This window comes from Wyeomyia smithii, chromosome 1 (genome assembly GCF_029784165.1).
Source record: "Wyeomyia smithii strain HCP4-BCI-WySm-NY-G18 chromosome 1, ASM2978416v1, whole genome shotgun sequence".
Classification (NCBI taxonomy): domain Eukaryota; kingdom Metazoa; phylum Arthropoda; class Insecta; order Diptera; family Culicidae; genus Wyeomyia; species Wyeomyia smithii.
The window spans coordinates 40,789,606-40,805,794 of record NC_073694.1 but is presented as its reverse complement, the minus strand read 5'-3'; the positions used below and the strand labels follow the sequence as shown (position 1 = coordinate 40,805,794).

At 43.6% G+C, this 16,189-nt stretch overlaps 4 protein-coding genes across 4 annotated transcripts; 2 read left to right on the top strand and 2 right to left on the bottom strand.

Moving 5' to 3' along the window:
• Positions 1–3,088, top strand: LOC129734092 (xylulose kinase). Its single transcript, XM_055695819.1, has 4 exons — positions 1–291; positions 1,124–1,245; positions 1,304–2,128; positions 2,188–3,088. Exons 1-4 carry the CDS (start codon positions 241–243, stop codon positions 2,837–2,839), a joined length of 1,650 nt encoding a protein of 549 aa, XP_055551794.1. The 5' UTR covers positions 1–240; the 3' UTR covers positions 2,840–3,088.
• Positions 2,981–5,760, bottom strand: LOC129734091 (splicing factor 3A subunit 1). The gene is made up of 3 exons (XM_055695818.1): positions 5,544–5,760; positions 3,327–5,476; positions 2,981–3,270 (listed from the first exon to the last, which is right to left on the bottom strand). The coding sequence occupies exons 1-3, from the start codon at positions 5,656–5,658 to the stop codon at positions 3,169–3,171; spliced, it is 2,367 nt and encodes a 788-aa protein (XP_055551793.1). The 5' UTR covers positions 5,659–5,760; the 3' UTR covers positions 2,981–3,168.
• A 1,019-nt stretch (positions 5,761–6,779) lies between these two features.
• Positions 6,780–7,669, top strand: LOC129723836 (phosphomevalonate kinase). The gene is made up of 2 exons (XM_055678299.1): positions 6,780–6,998; positions 7,091–7,669. The coding sequence occupies exons 1-2, from the start codon at positions 6,913–6,915 to the stop codon at positions 7,560–7,562; spliced, it is 558 nt and encodes a 185-aa protein (XP_055534274.1). The 5' UTR covers positions 6,780–6,912; the 3' UTR covers positions 7,563–7,669.
• An 87-nt stretch (positions 7,670–7,756) lies between these two features.
• Positions 7,757–9,332, bottom strand: LOC129723828 (E3 ubiquitin-protein ligase Hakai). The gene is made up of 3 exons (XM_055678287.1): positions 8,722–9,332; positions 8,122–8,657; positions 7,757–8,062 (listed from the first exon to the last, which is right to left on the bottom strand). Exons 1-3 carry the CDS (start codon positions 9,111–9,113, stop codon positions 7,926–7,928), a joined length of 1,065 nt encoding a protein of 354 aa, XP_055534262.1. The 5' UTR covers positions 9,114–9,332; the 3' UTR covers positions 7,757–7,925.
• Between the last annotated feature and the right edge of the window lie 6,857 nt (positions 9,333–16,189).

Below are 16,189 nucleotides of genomic sequence, written 5' to 3'. Positions count from 1 at the left end.
GTCAGCGAGCGGTCAGTCTTCATTCAGTTGCTTCTATCGTTTCGCAACGATCAGTCGGTTGTTGATTGTTAACCGGTGCGTGGGCCACGGCATATTTCGTCTGTTTAGTGTATTTGTTATTCTGAACCCGTTATTCATAAGCGCAAAGTGATCGAGACCTTAATCGTCATAATAATCGGCAAATAAAAACATTAAGCCAGATTTATCGTTCGAAGGAAAGCTGAGAGCAAAGCGTGTATCATGCAATTTGAAGACGAAACATACCTGGGACTGGACCTGAGCACCCAAAAGGTAAACGACAGTTACAATCACGCAAAAAACGACTTCAGTAATTGCAGCAAAAAACGCTCAGTTTGTCTACATGACTTTAATTTAACATTTGTGTTATCACCCGAACTGTGAAGTAATCGCGTTTGTTTTTATACCGAACGAGAGGTGCTTCTTATCTCTCTCATTGGAACGTTAAACAAATTACCGGTTAATAAAAACACCAACGTAGATTAAAGTGGAAAAGTGGCTCAATCTGTTGAAGCCCACTGGAACCTACGCTCCAGCCAGCGCTAGCGGTAAAATTGTAATGTGTAGGTTTTCTCCAAAAAAGGAAACGAGTTGGTACCGGTGATCCACTTGAGAGAATCTTAAACAATGGCCCATCTTTTAAAGACTGGCTCGGACAGTAACAATCATTTTGGTTCATATTTACCTACTTATTCGGGCCCATACAATCGGGTCATCTCATGTAAGGGTTATCAGTTGGTTTTATATTTCTTTCGCTGATGTTTCACCTTTTTTTCGTGCAATGCGTCGATGATGAATAAATATGCTACAGCAAAACTGGCTTTCACAAGCGCTTTAACCAGTTGGATCAATAATAAGTTTGTGAAAATTGATTAAACATGTCTGGAGGATTGTTGGTCTAAGGATAAGGTGTGCCTCGTCAAATTAATCAAGCGATTTTTTTTTTTTTTTGAGAATCATTGCTTGCGTATTTGCTAAACATATCTTTTCTGATTTGTTGAGTAGTTCGTAATTGCCATGAAGAGTCCTAATGCAATGTAGTCAGGGAACTTCGCCCAAGGTTTTTTTTTCGATATATCCAACTCAAGTTTTTTTATGTTTTCAGTTGAAAGCCGTCCTTCTAAATGCAAAACTAGAAAATGTTGCCCACGCGGAGGTAAAATTCGACTCTGACCTGCCGGAATTTCGAACCAGCGGTGGCGTGAACGTTGGAACAGCAAAAAATGAGTATGTTTCCCAGGTTGATATTAGATTAAACTTATTTATTTCCATTACGTACCATTAGATTCTACGTCCAGCCGGTAATGTGGGTGAAAGCGCTTGACATGGTACTCGACAGGCTGGTAGTACAGGGTGGTGACTTAAGCACCGTAATGGCCGTCAGTGGATCCGCACAGCAGCATGGTTCGCTGTATTGGTCCCGCAATGGAGTACGAACGCTGCAGACGTTGGATGCAGACAAGTTTCTGCACACGCAAATCGACGATTCGGCCTTCACCTTGCATCGAACTCCCATCTGGATGGATGGGACTACTGGTCAGCAGTGCGAAGAGATGGAAGAAGCCGTCGGTGGTCGTGAGAAGATGGTCGAGATTACCGGATCCAAGTGCTACGAACGATTCACGGGACCCCAGATAAGAAAAGTTTTCCTCCAGCGCCCAGATATCTATCGGAATACGGAACGTATTTCCTTGGTCAGCAGCTTTTTGGCATCAATTTTCCTGGGAGATGTAGCCCCAATCGATTACTCCGATGGGTCGGGAATGAATCTACTGGACATAAGGAAGCGAGCTTGGTCGGATATTTGCCTAACTGCATGTGCTCCAAATTTGGAAGCGAAACTAGGAACGCCGGTACCTACTGCTTCCGTCATAGGATCGATTGGACAATTTTTTGTTCAGAGATATAATTTCAATACCGCCTGCAAGGTGGTAGCATTTACCGGTGACAATCTTTCCGCTCTGGCAGGAATGGCCATAGGAGAAGACTGGTTAGCACTATCGCTTGGAACCAGCGATACGATAATGATGAAGATACACGAACCACCGAACCTCCAAGAAGGGCATGTTCTAGTCCATCCAACTGACAATGGATACATGGGATTACTGTGGTTAGTAAAAATGGGTTTTGATTTTATTTGTACTCTCTCTAATATGCTCATATTTTTAGCTTCCGCAACGGGTCTCTTGTGCGGGACATATTCAAACGAGCCGAAGCAAACGACAATTGGGAAAACTTCAGTGAACTGCTAGAATCAACACCACGTGGCAACTTCGGAAACATCGCGCTCCATTTCATCTCCAAGGAAATTATTCCCCCCGTGAAGGGTTCTCTGCGATGGAACAAATCATCCGACCTAAGCTGTTCGGACCTCGCCAGAGGTGTGCTGAAATATAGCGCTCCGCAAACCGAAATTCGAGCCCTGATAGAGGGTCAAATGCTAACCAGAAAAGCGTACGCCTCTGAGATGGGCTTCAGCTTCGGCGAAAACACTCGAATCCTAGCGACTGGAGGAGCTTCCGCTAACAAGTCAATCTTGCAAGTCGTGTCCGATGTCTTCAACGCTCCGGTCTATACTCAGCAAACGACGGAAGCGGCATTGCTTGGTGCGGCCTATCGGGCGAAATATGTCCTGGAGAGGTCACGAGCCACGGGCGATCCAAAATCGCTGGAGTCCTACTACGAGTACATCAGACAGGTGCTTCCGGAGCACAGTGTTACGAGGGTGTGTGATCCGGCTCAGGATAGCAGTGACATCTACGATCACATGCTCGAACGCCACAATTATATGGTGCAATATTTGATGGATCATCAAGATTGAATCGGGTCAGGAAGTGCCGCAATATGATATTCAACATTCCTGCGTCAAACTGAAAGCATAGCTTGCGAAAAAACATTCCGAAATAAATCAAATAACTACGGGCTTCTCTTTATTTTCTTAGATAGTGACTGCTTATCGAAGTGAAAGTACTAGCACTTATATTGTTGATTTTATTATTGATTAGACGCGTTGTCATTTAGGAATATAATAAAAATATTTGTTAATTACTCTCTATTACTGAGCAGCAAAGCTGATTTTATACTCTCGATAATATAGTGAGAAAGAAATTTACCTTATACTAAACGGTGCCCGGCGATGATTGCACCCATTTACTTTTTGCGACCTCCACGTTCCTTCAGTTGCAAGTGAACGGTTGCCCCGCTCAATAAGTTGTAGTAAGCAACCGTGTTGCTGTCTTTGAAAAACATGCCCTGAAAAAATGTTAAAAAATCCAGATCAAATTCGCAGAGAAAAAAAATGTTTTTACCTCGTAGAAAATTTTCTGCTTGGCCGGTGGCATCCCAGTTTCCGCCTGCAGCTTACTCTTCATCACAGCGACACTGTCCGTCAGCTGTAACTGCATGGCGATGGTTTGTCCACTCAGCTTCCACTCGCTCTTTTCGGCCAGATTCGGACACTGCACCTGTACCGTAACGGGGCCTTTGTGGCGCTGCATGAAAACGTTCTCCTCGATAAGATGGTCCTCGGTGCGGGACTTTTTGTTCGGTGGCTCATCCAAGTCGATCGGCGGACCACCACCGGATGGAGGTTCGGCAAGGTTTTGCGGTGGTGCCATCTGTGGTACACCGTGCGGTGGCATTGGGGGTACTCCGAAACCTACCCCGAACGGAGGTGGCATCATTGGTGGTGGTCCCATTCCCATGCCCATGGGCATCATCATCGGCGGAGGCGGTTGAACCTGTTGGTGATGCTGATGATGTTGCGGAACTTGAATCGGCTTCGGTGGAGGCGGTGGATGGGACTGCGATGCAGTTGTATGTGGTGGCGGTTGCGGAACTGAACCAGAAGGTTTGGGAGGTGCTACCGCAACCGTTCCCGGAATCGGCTTCGGTCCAATTTTTTCCTTCTCCTCATCGGTGATTAATCCTTTGCTCTTGTGAATCTGATGAATTTGAGCCTCTAGAGTAATATTCGCTCTGGCAGCTCTTGTGGCCGCTTCAACACTAGATGTATGTCCATCCCATGTAACACGATCGTCCTTTTTAGTTTCCTCTTCACCGAGTTTCTTACCGATGGCTGCTTCTTCATCGCCCACACCGAAAATATCGGTACGACGTTCAGCCAATTGTTTCAAACTTGCCTCAATTGCGGCTCCCGGAGCATATACATTCTCCTGGGCAACTTTCTCAATGTGTTTGTCCCGCTGTTCGACCCAACGTGGATCCAATAATCCAATGCGCATATGTTCCGCCACCTTGGAGGCAGGAATTTTTTCGCCGGTGATTGGCGAAATAAGATAATCATCACCAACCGTAACCGCTGGTGGTTTTTGAGTTTTTTGAGCTTGCTTCGGATCGTATTTCTTAACGATGACTTTATCGTGAGTCGGTGGGGCAACCGGTGGCGGCTGCGGTGCCTGCGAAACAGGCTTCTCACGTCCCGGTCTCTCCGGTTCATCATCATCGCTAGAGGAGCTCGACTCGTCCATATCCTGAATTTGATTGTTGTCCTTCCGCATCGCAGATACTTGTCCAAGTCGATTCTCCATTCTCGACAGCTTGATGTTAGTTGTCACCGGTCGATCGTCGTCACTTTCCTCATCATCGGACTCGATTTGCATTTCGATATCGTGGTCATCTTCGGTTAGACGTTCCTCCATCAGAACTCGTGCACCAACCTCATCCGGAGTCGTCGGCGGTGGGAAATTACCACTCTCATACGGCTGATAATCCACCACTTCGACCACAACAAAGTCGTGCCAATCGATTTGAGCATAAGCAACTCGTTCGCGTTCAACCTTCTCCTCTTCTCTGCGCCTCTGCATGTCCTGGTGCTTATTCCAGTTCGCTCGGTACTTGACTTGCTCCAAAACTACGTTCATGCTGCTGCGTCCAGGTGCACTCTCAATTTTTAACTTGTTCATAAGATCTTTTGGGGGAACCAAGATTTTCGTGTACTGCTCCAAAAGCTTAGTAAAGTACTGAAACAGAGAATGCTGCGGCCGCAAGAAATCGAACTGATAGTTCCGCTGCTCGCGGTTCATCAAATTAGTCAAAAACAAACGTCCATTTCTGGCCACAAACTGAGCCGTAAGTTTTACGATATCTAAATCCAAGGCCGAAATCGATGGAGGATCGGCTATAAATTCGAACTCCGGCGGAGGATCTTTTGGTACGAATTGTTCTTCGCGAACGGCTTTCAGCAACTCTTGCTGCTTAAGCTGAGCAGCCGCGCTTGCAGCGCTCTTCAACTGTTGAATGCCGGCCGGAACTACCGCCGAACTAACATCATTTCTACCTTCCCGGATTTCCCGCACCTTGTGCTGGTAGTAGGCATGATAAGGATCACCTAGACTCAAAAAGTTGAACTTCGGATTACCCAACTCGTTCTGCCGAATACGGCTTTCGAATTCCGGTCCATTTCGAGCTACAAAGCTGGCTGTTTTGTCCACAATATCTATTAGGAAAACAAGGTAAACATTTAGAAACGTTTAGCCTGCAGCACACCGCGTACTCAAACTTACTGCGAACCTCAGGTGGAGGATAAATTATGCCCACAATTGGCCCTGATAACGTCGGTGCGGTTTTTTCCGCTAACTCCTCCAGTTCGGCAGTAACCGCACTAATCACGTCGGTCATTTCGAGACAAAATTCGGAACGGTAAAACTGCAAAATCTGGAATACAAAATTTTACGAAGCACGCACCGAAAAAAGCCGTCAAGCAAACACAGTTGACAGTTATCGTGAATGTCAGACCGTGAGCATGAATTAAATGAACAGTCAGGATGAATCGAATGAATACAATGCATAGGGGTTAGTAACGAAAGGCTGAAACTCAAAAGGCTGAAACCCGAAAGGCTGAAACTCGAAAGGCTGAAAAGTATGTTTCCTAACGAAAGGCTGAATGCACAAAAGGCTGAAACCACACAAGGCTGAATGAACGAAAGGCTGAAACATGAAAGACTGAAACTTTTGTAACTTGAATCATAATCGTTGAAAAATTCGGAGACATGGATAACATTCCTTTATAAAGTGACAGAGTTCAATGTTTGAGTATTAATTGGTTTGTGCAATGGAAAATTAATTTTCGGCAACATTTGAATCTATGCACACTTGCCTCTTGTACACGTTTCCTAGATGATTCAGGGCGAGACGGCCGAAGGCCGCGAGTGTGCGCCGGCGACCCGCCGTCGGAAGCGCCGGCCACTGCGGGGGGGCAGCCCCCCCGCAGAAATCACCTCTGTATAGGTTCGTTCGTTTTCCTAGGTCTACTGACTCGTAGGGGTGATCCCCTAGTTTAGTCCGAACGAGCGATAGCGAGTAAGGACAGCATACATCTCGGACAATCGAGTCGGCCGTAGGTCGCGAGTGTTCTTTTAGAAATGAACTTTGTGAATTTCAGCCTTATGATTTTCAGCTTTTCTTGATTCAGCCTTTCGTGTTTTCAGCCTTATGTAGTTTTCAGCCTTTCGTGATTTCAGCCTTTCGAATTTCAGCCTTTCGTGTTTCTGCCTTTTGAGTTTCAGCCTTTCATAGTAGACCCATGCATAGAAATCTCAACGAACATGTGAAAAGGGACTAAGTACAAAATGTAATTTAAATCAGGAACAAACTCTCATCCAAATACGTCGAAAATTAATAGTTTATAGGGTTTAATAATTAGTTCAAAATCTAAAGTAAACCGATAAGTATAAGTATCAAGTGAAGAATAATGATAAGAATTGCTTAATTTATTTAAACAAAGCTAAGCTCCTGGTTCATGCTAACATTCAAAATGAACTTATCATTTAGCATGTTCATTTTAGTTCACATATCTGAATGTAAACAACTTATATCTCAGTACAATCCATTTTTTGTATATTTAATTCAAAAATTAATTAGTTAACTATAGCAATGTCTGAGAAACCTCGAGTGGTGTTACTGTTCTCCGGTAAACGTAAAAGTGGTAAAGATTTCCTGACAGATCGGCTGCTACAACGGTAATCTTGTCTGTAATTTTACGATACCCGCTTTCTAATCTCATTTAAATCCATCCCAACGTGGCATTCTCCGTTTAATTGCAACAACGCAGGCTTACCGATAAATGCGCCCAGATCATTCGTATTTCGGAACCGATCAAGCGAAGCTGGGCGGAAAAACTAGGCCTAGACTTGCAGGAGCTGCTCGGAGATGGTCCGTACAAGGAACGCTACCGACGGGAGATGATCGAGTGGAGTGATCAAAAACGGCGAGAGGATGCTGGATTCTTTTGCCGGCAGGCTTGTGCAGCAGTGGACAGGGATATTTGTATCGTTAGTGACGTCCGGAGGAAAACGGATCTGCACTTTTTCAGGGAAACATACGGAGAACGCGCGAAAACAGTGCGGATTGTGGCTAGTGAGAGAACGCGAAACGATCGTGGTTTTACATTCCAAGAAGGCGTTGATGATGTTCAGTCCGAATGTGATTTGGATGATGTTACCAGTTGGGATTTGGTAGTGCACAATGAAACCGATACAGATGTGGACGATATCCTGGATAAAATCGAAAAGTTGTTCTGTTGAAGTTATTCGTATTCAAAGAGATTTCAGGGTTATTTATTGAAAGTCTAATTAATTTAGGTATTTAATTTAGCAGTAATTTCATAGACAATTAGTTTTTTTTTCAAACAGTTTGTTGTGCATTTTTTAGAAAGAAGTGATTGGTTTTAAACGTTATTCATTGCCTTTAGAAATTCTCACACGATCGAAACAAATGCTGTTTGTCCTACTAAAAATTTATTCTTAACTGTAATGATACAAATACTATGAAGAGTGGTTGTAGTTTTTAATCGTTACAGTACTTGACAGTGGGCGCACAATCGAAACACACAAATCGCCATTGGAAAGGTTTACCATTTTTCTCTCTCTCGACAGCATTACCAACTATTATCGGTAGTATTGTGATTGCTGACCCCAGGACGTTGTGCTCGAGTGTCGCGGAGACGACTGCTGCGTGTAGCTAGATCTTTCAGATAAATGGGCAGTTTGAGGACTGATCGTCATGTTATGAATCAGTTGAGTTGCTGAAATTTAAAAGAAAAGTGAAACAGACTAAACGAAAATAAAATCTTCAAATACTAACCGGCAGTCGAAACCCCATAGGAGCTGCTAACGTAGGTCATGGACAGTGGCCCTTGGCCTCCGGTGGACGCTCGTGGAGAATTCATCTGATCGCAGGAATTTTTCCGCACAGGAGACTTTCCTATTCCGGATGGATTCTTTCCATCAAGCACTTGACCGCCAGCTGGTTGTATGATTGCAATTTGCGGCGGTGGAACCGGTTGCGGTGGGTTTGTCACGTGTCTATGATTGATGTGCGCTTGCAAATCCCTCTGCGACAGGTAAGTTCTTCGACAACCTGTGCTACCATAACGGGTTCCTCCGTGGGTGCACATAAATACCGTTCCTAGACCCGTTTGTTCCACTCGAACCGCCTTTTCTTTACAGCGCGGACAAATCTTAAGGTTTTCCGATCGAGCACATTTCAGGCAAAATACATGCTTGCAAGGAATCATGCGACCATAAATTAGAATGGGTTTGTCACACAGATCACAAATGTAAATCATTGGATTGAGGACCTTTTCTCCAATAAGATTCACTTTGTGATCCCAGTTTAATCTACAATATATCAGCAAACATGTAAGCACTTTTATTTAAGCAAGTAAACGAAACAAGTACAAACCTCAACATCGGCTCCGGTGGTCCACGAGATATCGTCGTAAAGGTTGGTGCCTCCAGTTGGGAAATATCCGCTTCCATGTCGATAACAATCGGCACTGAACCGGGGGTTGTTGTCAAGGGTTCCTCTATCAGTGCTTCTTTTTCGCTACTTGGTTCCTGAACGGACGGCGGTTCCGCCTCCTGCCCACCTTTAGGTGGCGAAGCTATTTCCGCCGGTTCGTCCATATCTTTCTCCGGAGAATCAACATCCTCCTCCTCATCGGATGAAATAACTCGCGAAGCTTTCTTGGCACGTCCCCTTCCACGGCCACGACCCCGTCCGCGGGATCCACCTCGGGAGCCGCGACTGCGGCCACGTCCCTTACCTTTGGTAGTAGATTCGTCGTAATCCATTGCGCCGCACTCAATCGGATGTTTCCTAGCTTTGTGACACTGAACAAAACTGCTTGTGTACCCCGTGTATTAAACACCGCGTAAATTGATGTGCTGGCTCTTCTTTTATTTATGAAAACTGCATTGTTGAAGAAAATAACTGTGGCATCAAAACAAAATGAGCGAGGAATATACGAACGCCACTGAGGAAAAGTGAAGTGCGAGATTCGAATGAAGCGAACTGTCATTGAGACACACTGTGGAGATATGTGAAAAGGGCGCATTTAAAAAATAGCCTTTAGGTAACATCTACAAACGACGTCCTTTGACACCGATCTTGAATCCTTGCTTGAACCAACAAAAGTGCCTTTGCGAACGCATAGATGCGTGTTATATTAGGTATAAATCGAAATGAAGCTGAATTAATTTAAATTAAATAACATCCTAGTCTTCGAACGTTATCCATACTGGTTTCAGCTAGGACAGAACGTGACAAGAAAACCAAAAATCACCCAATGTTCTGTCAAAGTGAAATTCCTCTTTGATTGGCAGGTTTTATTTAGCGCACTGTTAAATTTTATTATTAGTCGGTACGGTTGGCCGTGCTGCACAAATTGTCGATATTTTTGGTTTACACTGATTGTGAGTGAGAGAGAATGGATGAACTGCGTTCGAAACTTTTTCATGCATCGGACACTTAATCCAAAAAAAGTCGTTCGGTAATTTTTTTTACAATAATCCATCGGTAAAGTGTAATAATACCGGTATCCCTGCAAAAAAGCATCAAATTAACGACTGTTCTGTAATATCTGTAAGTTTTACCAAAATTCTGTTAACTGTTACCGAAATATTTGCTTAATTTTACATTCACCGAAATTTGTATAACTTTTTACCGAACAACCTGTAAAAATGCCAAATTGCGAATGTGGTGGCCATTTTTCTCATACGTGCAACCGTGCAACCGTGCAAGACGCGAATATTTTCTACTGGTGCTGCTGATTTGTTTTAATTGTTGTTGTGTGTAAACATAGGATATTTATAATTTGGAAAGTGTTAATGAATGTACGAGTCGCTAACATTTTTCGTAAGTGATCTGGTTGATTTAGTTTGATTTTAGACGGTACCGGCAGGCTCATTTATAACCGACTTTTCTGCCACCGGTATTTTTTACAGGTGCGTTCGGTATTTTTGTTCATTTTTAAAATTTCTTTCGGTAAATTTTACTGGCTGCTCGGTTTGAAACATTAACAAAAAGCTGCGAAAATTACCGACCACTCGGTTGGTGGTTTCACAAACTGTTCGGTAATTTTCGGAAACACCGAAGATTTCACCGAACGTTCAGCTGTTGAGATTGCGGTAAAATATATAAACATATAATGAATGTTCAACTGAATTTTTGTCCAGCTGATAAAAACATAGCATTGCAAACAAAACAGCTATTTATAAATATTTTCCACAACTAGTAGCACTAACACATTCGTACGTAAAAAATTCTATAAAGAAACTCGAATTTCTTTATTCCACCAGCTCACCTCGTTTTGACCTGGAGTCGCCCGAACTGCTGTCAAAACCCTTCTTTATTCGCTTAAATTTGACCCAGGATTTACCTGGAAACACCTGCAAAACAGACAGGTTCGCACTGTAACTTTTGTCAGTTTTGTGATTGGGTACACCAACACTATTACATCGTATCTGTCAAAACAGTCAAAACACGCGGGTGATGCTGAAAACAAAGGAAAAATGTGATTCGTCCTTCTGTGCAGTGAAATCATGCAACGGGAAGGGATCATTCAAATAATACATAACGCGCTCGGGGATGGGGGGTATTCAGCGGAACGTTATACAGTCGCCGTTCGATAACTGCAAGTCTTTTAACTGCAAGATTTTTAACTGCAAGACCGATAACTGCAACAACTTTGCAGTTATCGGACCGCAGTCCGTCAAATCTGAAGTCAAAGTCATATTTGACATTGAAGTGACAAATCTCGCGGGGGGATTCTGAATGCATTCGAAAATGAAAATTGTTGAATCTTTAGAAACATTTAAAAAGGACTTTTTCATTTTTCTCGATTTTTTTCGATTTCGTTTACTTGTTGTCTCTTCATTTTAAATAGGAGATTATAGATCTCCACTATTAATCAATGAAGCAAAATCATCATGTTATGTGGTTCACTTCCCGGAATTATTATAAGAGAAAAAAAATCCTTGTGCATTGTTTGGCTAGCTTTCCCTACTCAGTGAAGCAGTGCATAGTAGATCACAAACAATATTTTGTGACCTAGCGTTAAATAGACCATTTTAGGAACTGACAGGTGTCACGGATCCTGCTGACATTGATGTTGCTTTTACTTGCGTTATGTCACCGGTTCTGAGCTTTCTGTCAAAATTTCATTCGTGAATTGAGTTCAGAAACGTCTCGTAAAATGGTCTTCTGTAGTGATGAACTTTATCTTCGCCTACATATTGATTATGTAAAGTAGTTACTAAAACGCAATAAATTATGATGCGGAAATATGACCATCAAATTGATTAATCAAAAGCTTGCCTATTTTAGTTTTCTACTATTTTTTGCCACTATTCCATTGAAACAATACATTTCGACATCATTGAAAAATTGAAAACAAAAATGGTAGGGACGGACCCCCCTCTAAATTTTGGCATGTGTCAAGTGTTGCAGTTATCGAACGGCATTCGATAACTGCAATGTAAACATGTTGCAGTTAGCGAGCGACGACTGTATTGCGTGTGTCAGGGTCAGGGAGGTGGTCTATACTATTAAGCCTGTAGTACACTCTTTGACCGAGCCTCAAATATTTGTCACTTTTTGACAGATAAAAATTTGGTCAAAGATAATTATTTGTCACTCTCCAATTTTAACATGGGGCAAACACGGGCAAACAACAACCATGATGTCAAACTTTGAGCTTCAGTGTAACTTTGAGCTTCAGTTTGTTTACATCGCCGTGATTCAGCTCCGTAGACTTAATTGATATATCATTGCATCGGTTGTTATTTTTCGGCCTATTTCGTGCTTAAGTGAAGTATCCGAGTGCCGGCTATTTGAAATCAGTGCAGTTTACTGTGCAAATCTAGTCTGTTGTGATTATTTGTAGTGTTGTAAAAATAAGTTGCACAAGCATAATTGTCCGACTCTCGCTACAACTCTCGAAAGGGTCTAAGATTCGAATTAATGAATCGTGCTACAGAATCCAACTCTATTTAAAGCAACTCTTTCGGCTGTTGTTGCTTGGTTTTTCTCTTGCGAATTGTTTTAGTATGTCTACCGCTTGTGATCATTGTGCTAAACCGGTAAAAGGCGATGAGGAATCCATCACATGCATCACAGGATGATTCGTTTAAAATGCACTAGCACGAAGTTGAACAAAGCATTTTTGAATATTGTCCATGCTAGCCCGAATTTGTTTTGGATGTGCAATGAATGTGCTAAACTGATGAAATGTGCTCAATTCAAATGTGCAATCTCTTCGTTCGGTAGTGCCATTAACTCTATAACAGAGCGACAGGAAATCGCACGAGCTGAGCTCAAAAACGAATTAGCCAAACAAGGTCAGCAAATTGTTCAGCTTTCGAAACGAATCGCATCGTTCCCCGCAAACGTCGGATCTGGAGACCTAAGTCGTCCCCCGCCTCAAAAACGGCGTCGTGACGAAGGTTCACCTGTAAGCAAACCACTCATTGGAGGTACCAGAGTGGTAAATGACGGCAGTGTTTCTACTACGATTTTGACCGTTCCTGAATCCGCCATGCTCTTCTGGTTGTATCTCTCACGCATTCACCCCAGTGTTAAAGCGGAATCGATTGAAAAATTAGTTAAAAATAGTGTGAAATGTCAAGACCCTGTAAAAGTTGTACCACTGGTAAAAAAAGGAGCAGATACTAGCAGATTGAGCTTCATTTCTTACAAAATTGGAATGGATACAGCCTTCAAGGACATCGCACTGCGGTCTGATACGTGGCCAAAAGGAATATTGTTTCGGGAATTCGAAGACGACTCAAAAAACGTGTGGATACCTCGCTTAAATACACCCTCCATCACTGTGTCGCCTGCTCTGGGGTCCCAAATGCTGTTGACCCCCTTATCCGGAATTTGATATCGCCAGAACGCACTGCCTGTCGCATCATGGGAGACCCCGACCCTCTCGATCCAGTCGCACAGTTTATTCATCACCGAAAACATTTTGCTTCCTGCCATCAGAGTCGTTCTGGCCCTGCGTTCGAGTTTGAGGAAGGGGCCTCCCAGCTCTTATCTTCAGGCAAGTATGCACTTCTTAGCAACACTCATGTACCTGATCAGCTTCCGTGTTCTAGTCCGCATACCGATTTTTCATCCGATGCGGTACAACCCGCCAACGAGACACTGGGATGCACTAACTCACGTATTATGGAAGTCTCCGACCCCCCGCCGTAGTCGAGCCTTTCCTGCCTGCGTTCATCAGTCGTCCCGGTCCTTCGTGCGGAAGTGGGGAACGAGGCTTCCAAAATGTTATTCACGGCAAGTACAATTTTGTAACATCTGTTCCCACCGCTGATCCGTGCTGCACTTCCAGTCTTCGGCAACCTGACGTCCCTTCGCCAGTGTTTACAAAACAAAGCCTCCCGGCTGATTCCCCAGGACTCCGGGTTTACTACCAGAACGTGCGTGGACTTCGGACCAAAATTGACGACTTTTTCTTGACGGCTACCGAATGTGACTACGATATTATTGTTTTGACCGAGACCTGGCTGGACGATTGTATTGACTCCGCACAACTTTTCGGGAGTTTATTCACTGTATACCGGTGCGATCGCAATCATCACAACAGTTGTAAGACGCGTGGTGGTGGTGTCCTAATAGCTGTTTCTAAACGCCTGAATAGCTGTGTAGACCCTGCTACTATAAGTGACACCATTGAACAGCTCTGGATTAAAATCTCCCTGCCAACTCGTAGTATTAGTTTGGGAGTACTCTATCTTCCTCCCGATCGCAGTTCCGACATTACCTCTGTTGAAAACCATATCAGCTCGATCAACTCTGTCTTCTCTCGCTTGAACCACAACGATCTCTCGTTGCTGTTTGGAGACTATAATCAGCCGGGATTAATTTGGAAACGGGATAGCGACGGTACAGTTTTAGTTGATTTGCTTCATTTACGTATATCTATCGCCTGCTCCGCTCTACTTGATGGGTTAACCAAGAACGAACGACCAAGACCGTCTACTTGACCTGATACTAGTGAACGACACCACCGCATGCGAAATTGTTGAAGCTAGTGAGTCTTTGCTGCCGCTTGACATGAATCACCCAGCATTAGATATAGCGATAAATGTAACTCCACCCGTGCAGTTTGAAGACTTAGTTGACGCTCCAAGTCTTGACTTTCGCAGAGCTGATTTCGAATCGCTAAGCATGGCTATTTCTGACATCGATTGACAATTCTTAGAATCCTCTGCACCTGTAAATGATGCCATAGAATATTTCAACTGTGCTATCAATTCTGCAATCGGTCGTATTGTTCCTCCACGAAGACCAATAAGAAAACCCGCCTGGTCCAATTCTCGCCTTCGTCATCTCAAGACGCAGCGCTCCGCGGCGTTGCGAAACTATTGCAAAGCGCGCTGCCCGGCTTGGAAGCTGCGATTCAACCGAATCAGTAACTTATATAGAACATACAACCGCAACCTCTACAAACTGTACACCTCCAGGATGCAGGGCAACCTCAGACGAAATCCGCGTTTATATTGGTCGTTCGTTAAGGTCCAAATACACACACGGCGTAATGACGCCTTCTCCATACAAAATGGAAGGCGGGATGGCGTTCACGCCTCCTTTTTTGTATGGAGAAGGTGTCATTGCGCCGTGTGTGTATTTGGGCCTTTAATTCTAAGCGCAAAGAAGAAGGGTTACCAGTGGATATGTTTCTCGGCGATTGTCACGGCAGGACTCTGTTTGATAAATGTACTCTGTTTGCCCGTAGTTTTCAGCGCAACTTTCATGAGCATACTGCTTCCGGTGCTCAGGTTGATACTGCTTTGAGTGGCCTTTCTAGAGATGTTTTTGATTTCAACCTGCCTGAAATAACAAGTCGTCACGTCATCGTTGCCATAGATAAACTGAAATCATCCTTTGCAGTTGGCCCAGATGGAATTCCGTCGTGCGTTCTTAAACGATGTGCCTCTGTCCTTATTCACCCATTATGCCTGTTGTTCAACTTATCTATTCGGCAATGCGTATTTCCATCCAGTTGGAAATTTTCCATTATGTTTCCCGTGCACCAAAAAGGGGATAGACGTGATGTACAAAACTATAGAGGCATCACATCTCTCTGCGCATGCTTTAAGGTGATGGAAATAATTGTAAATGATGCCCTATTCGCCAGCTGCAAACATTACATCACGTCGGATCAACATGGTTTCCACCCTAAACGCTCGATAACGACTAACTTAGCTGAATTCTCTTCGACTTGCTTGCGAAACATGAGTAACGGTGCTCAAATAGATGCAATATACACCGATCTGAAAGCGGCGTTTGATCGAGTAGACCACAGGATACTTCTAGCTAAACTTGAAAAACTTGGAGTTTCATCTGCTCTCGTACAATGGTTTGGTTCCTACTTGATGAATCGAACACTCTGTGTGAAGATAGGAAGTGAGTTTTCTGCGCAGTTCACGAATGTCTCTGGAGTCCTGCAAGGTAGCATCCTAGGACCGCTACTTTTCATGATATTCATCAATGATATTTCTTTGTTACTTCCGGAAGGTTGCCGTAAATTGTACGCCGATGACGTTAAACTCTTTAAAGTCGTGAGAAGTTATGCGGACTGCGTTGAGCTCCAGAAACTGGTGGATATTTTTAGCCTATGGTGTTCTAGAAACCTTCTTTCTGTAAGCATTCAGAAATGTAGTGTCATCTCCTTCTATCGGATAAGGAAGCCAATCTTATTCGACTACACTATGTCGGGTCAGCCTTTATCTAGAGTGACACAAATTCGAGACCTAGGAGTTATTTTAGATACTGCGCTATCTTTCAAGCTGCACTACAACGAAATCATCGCTAAAGCTAATCGACAGCTCGGATTCATGTTTAAGATAGCTAACGA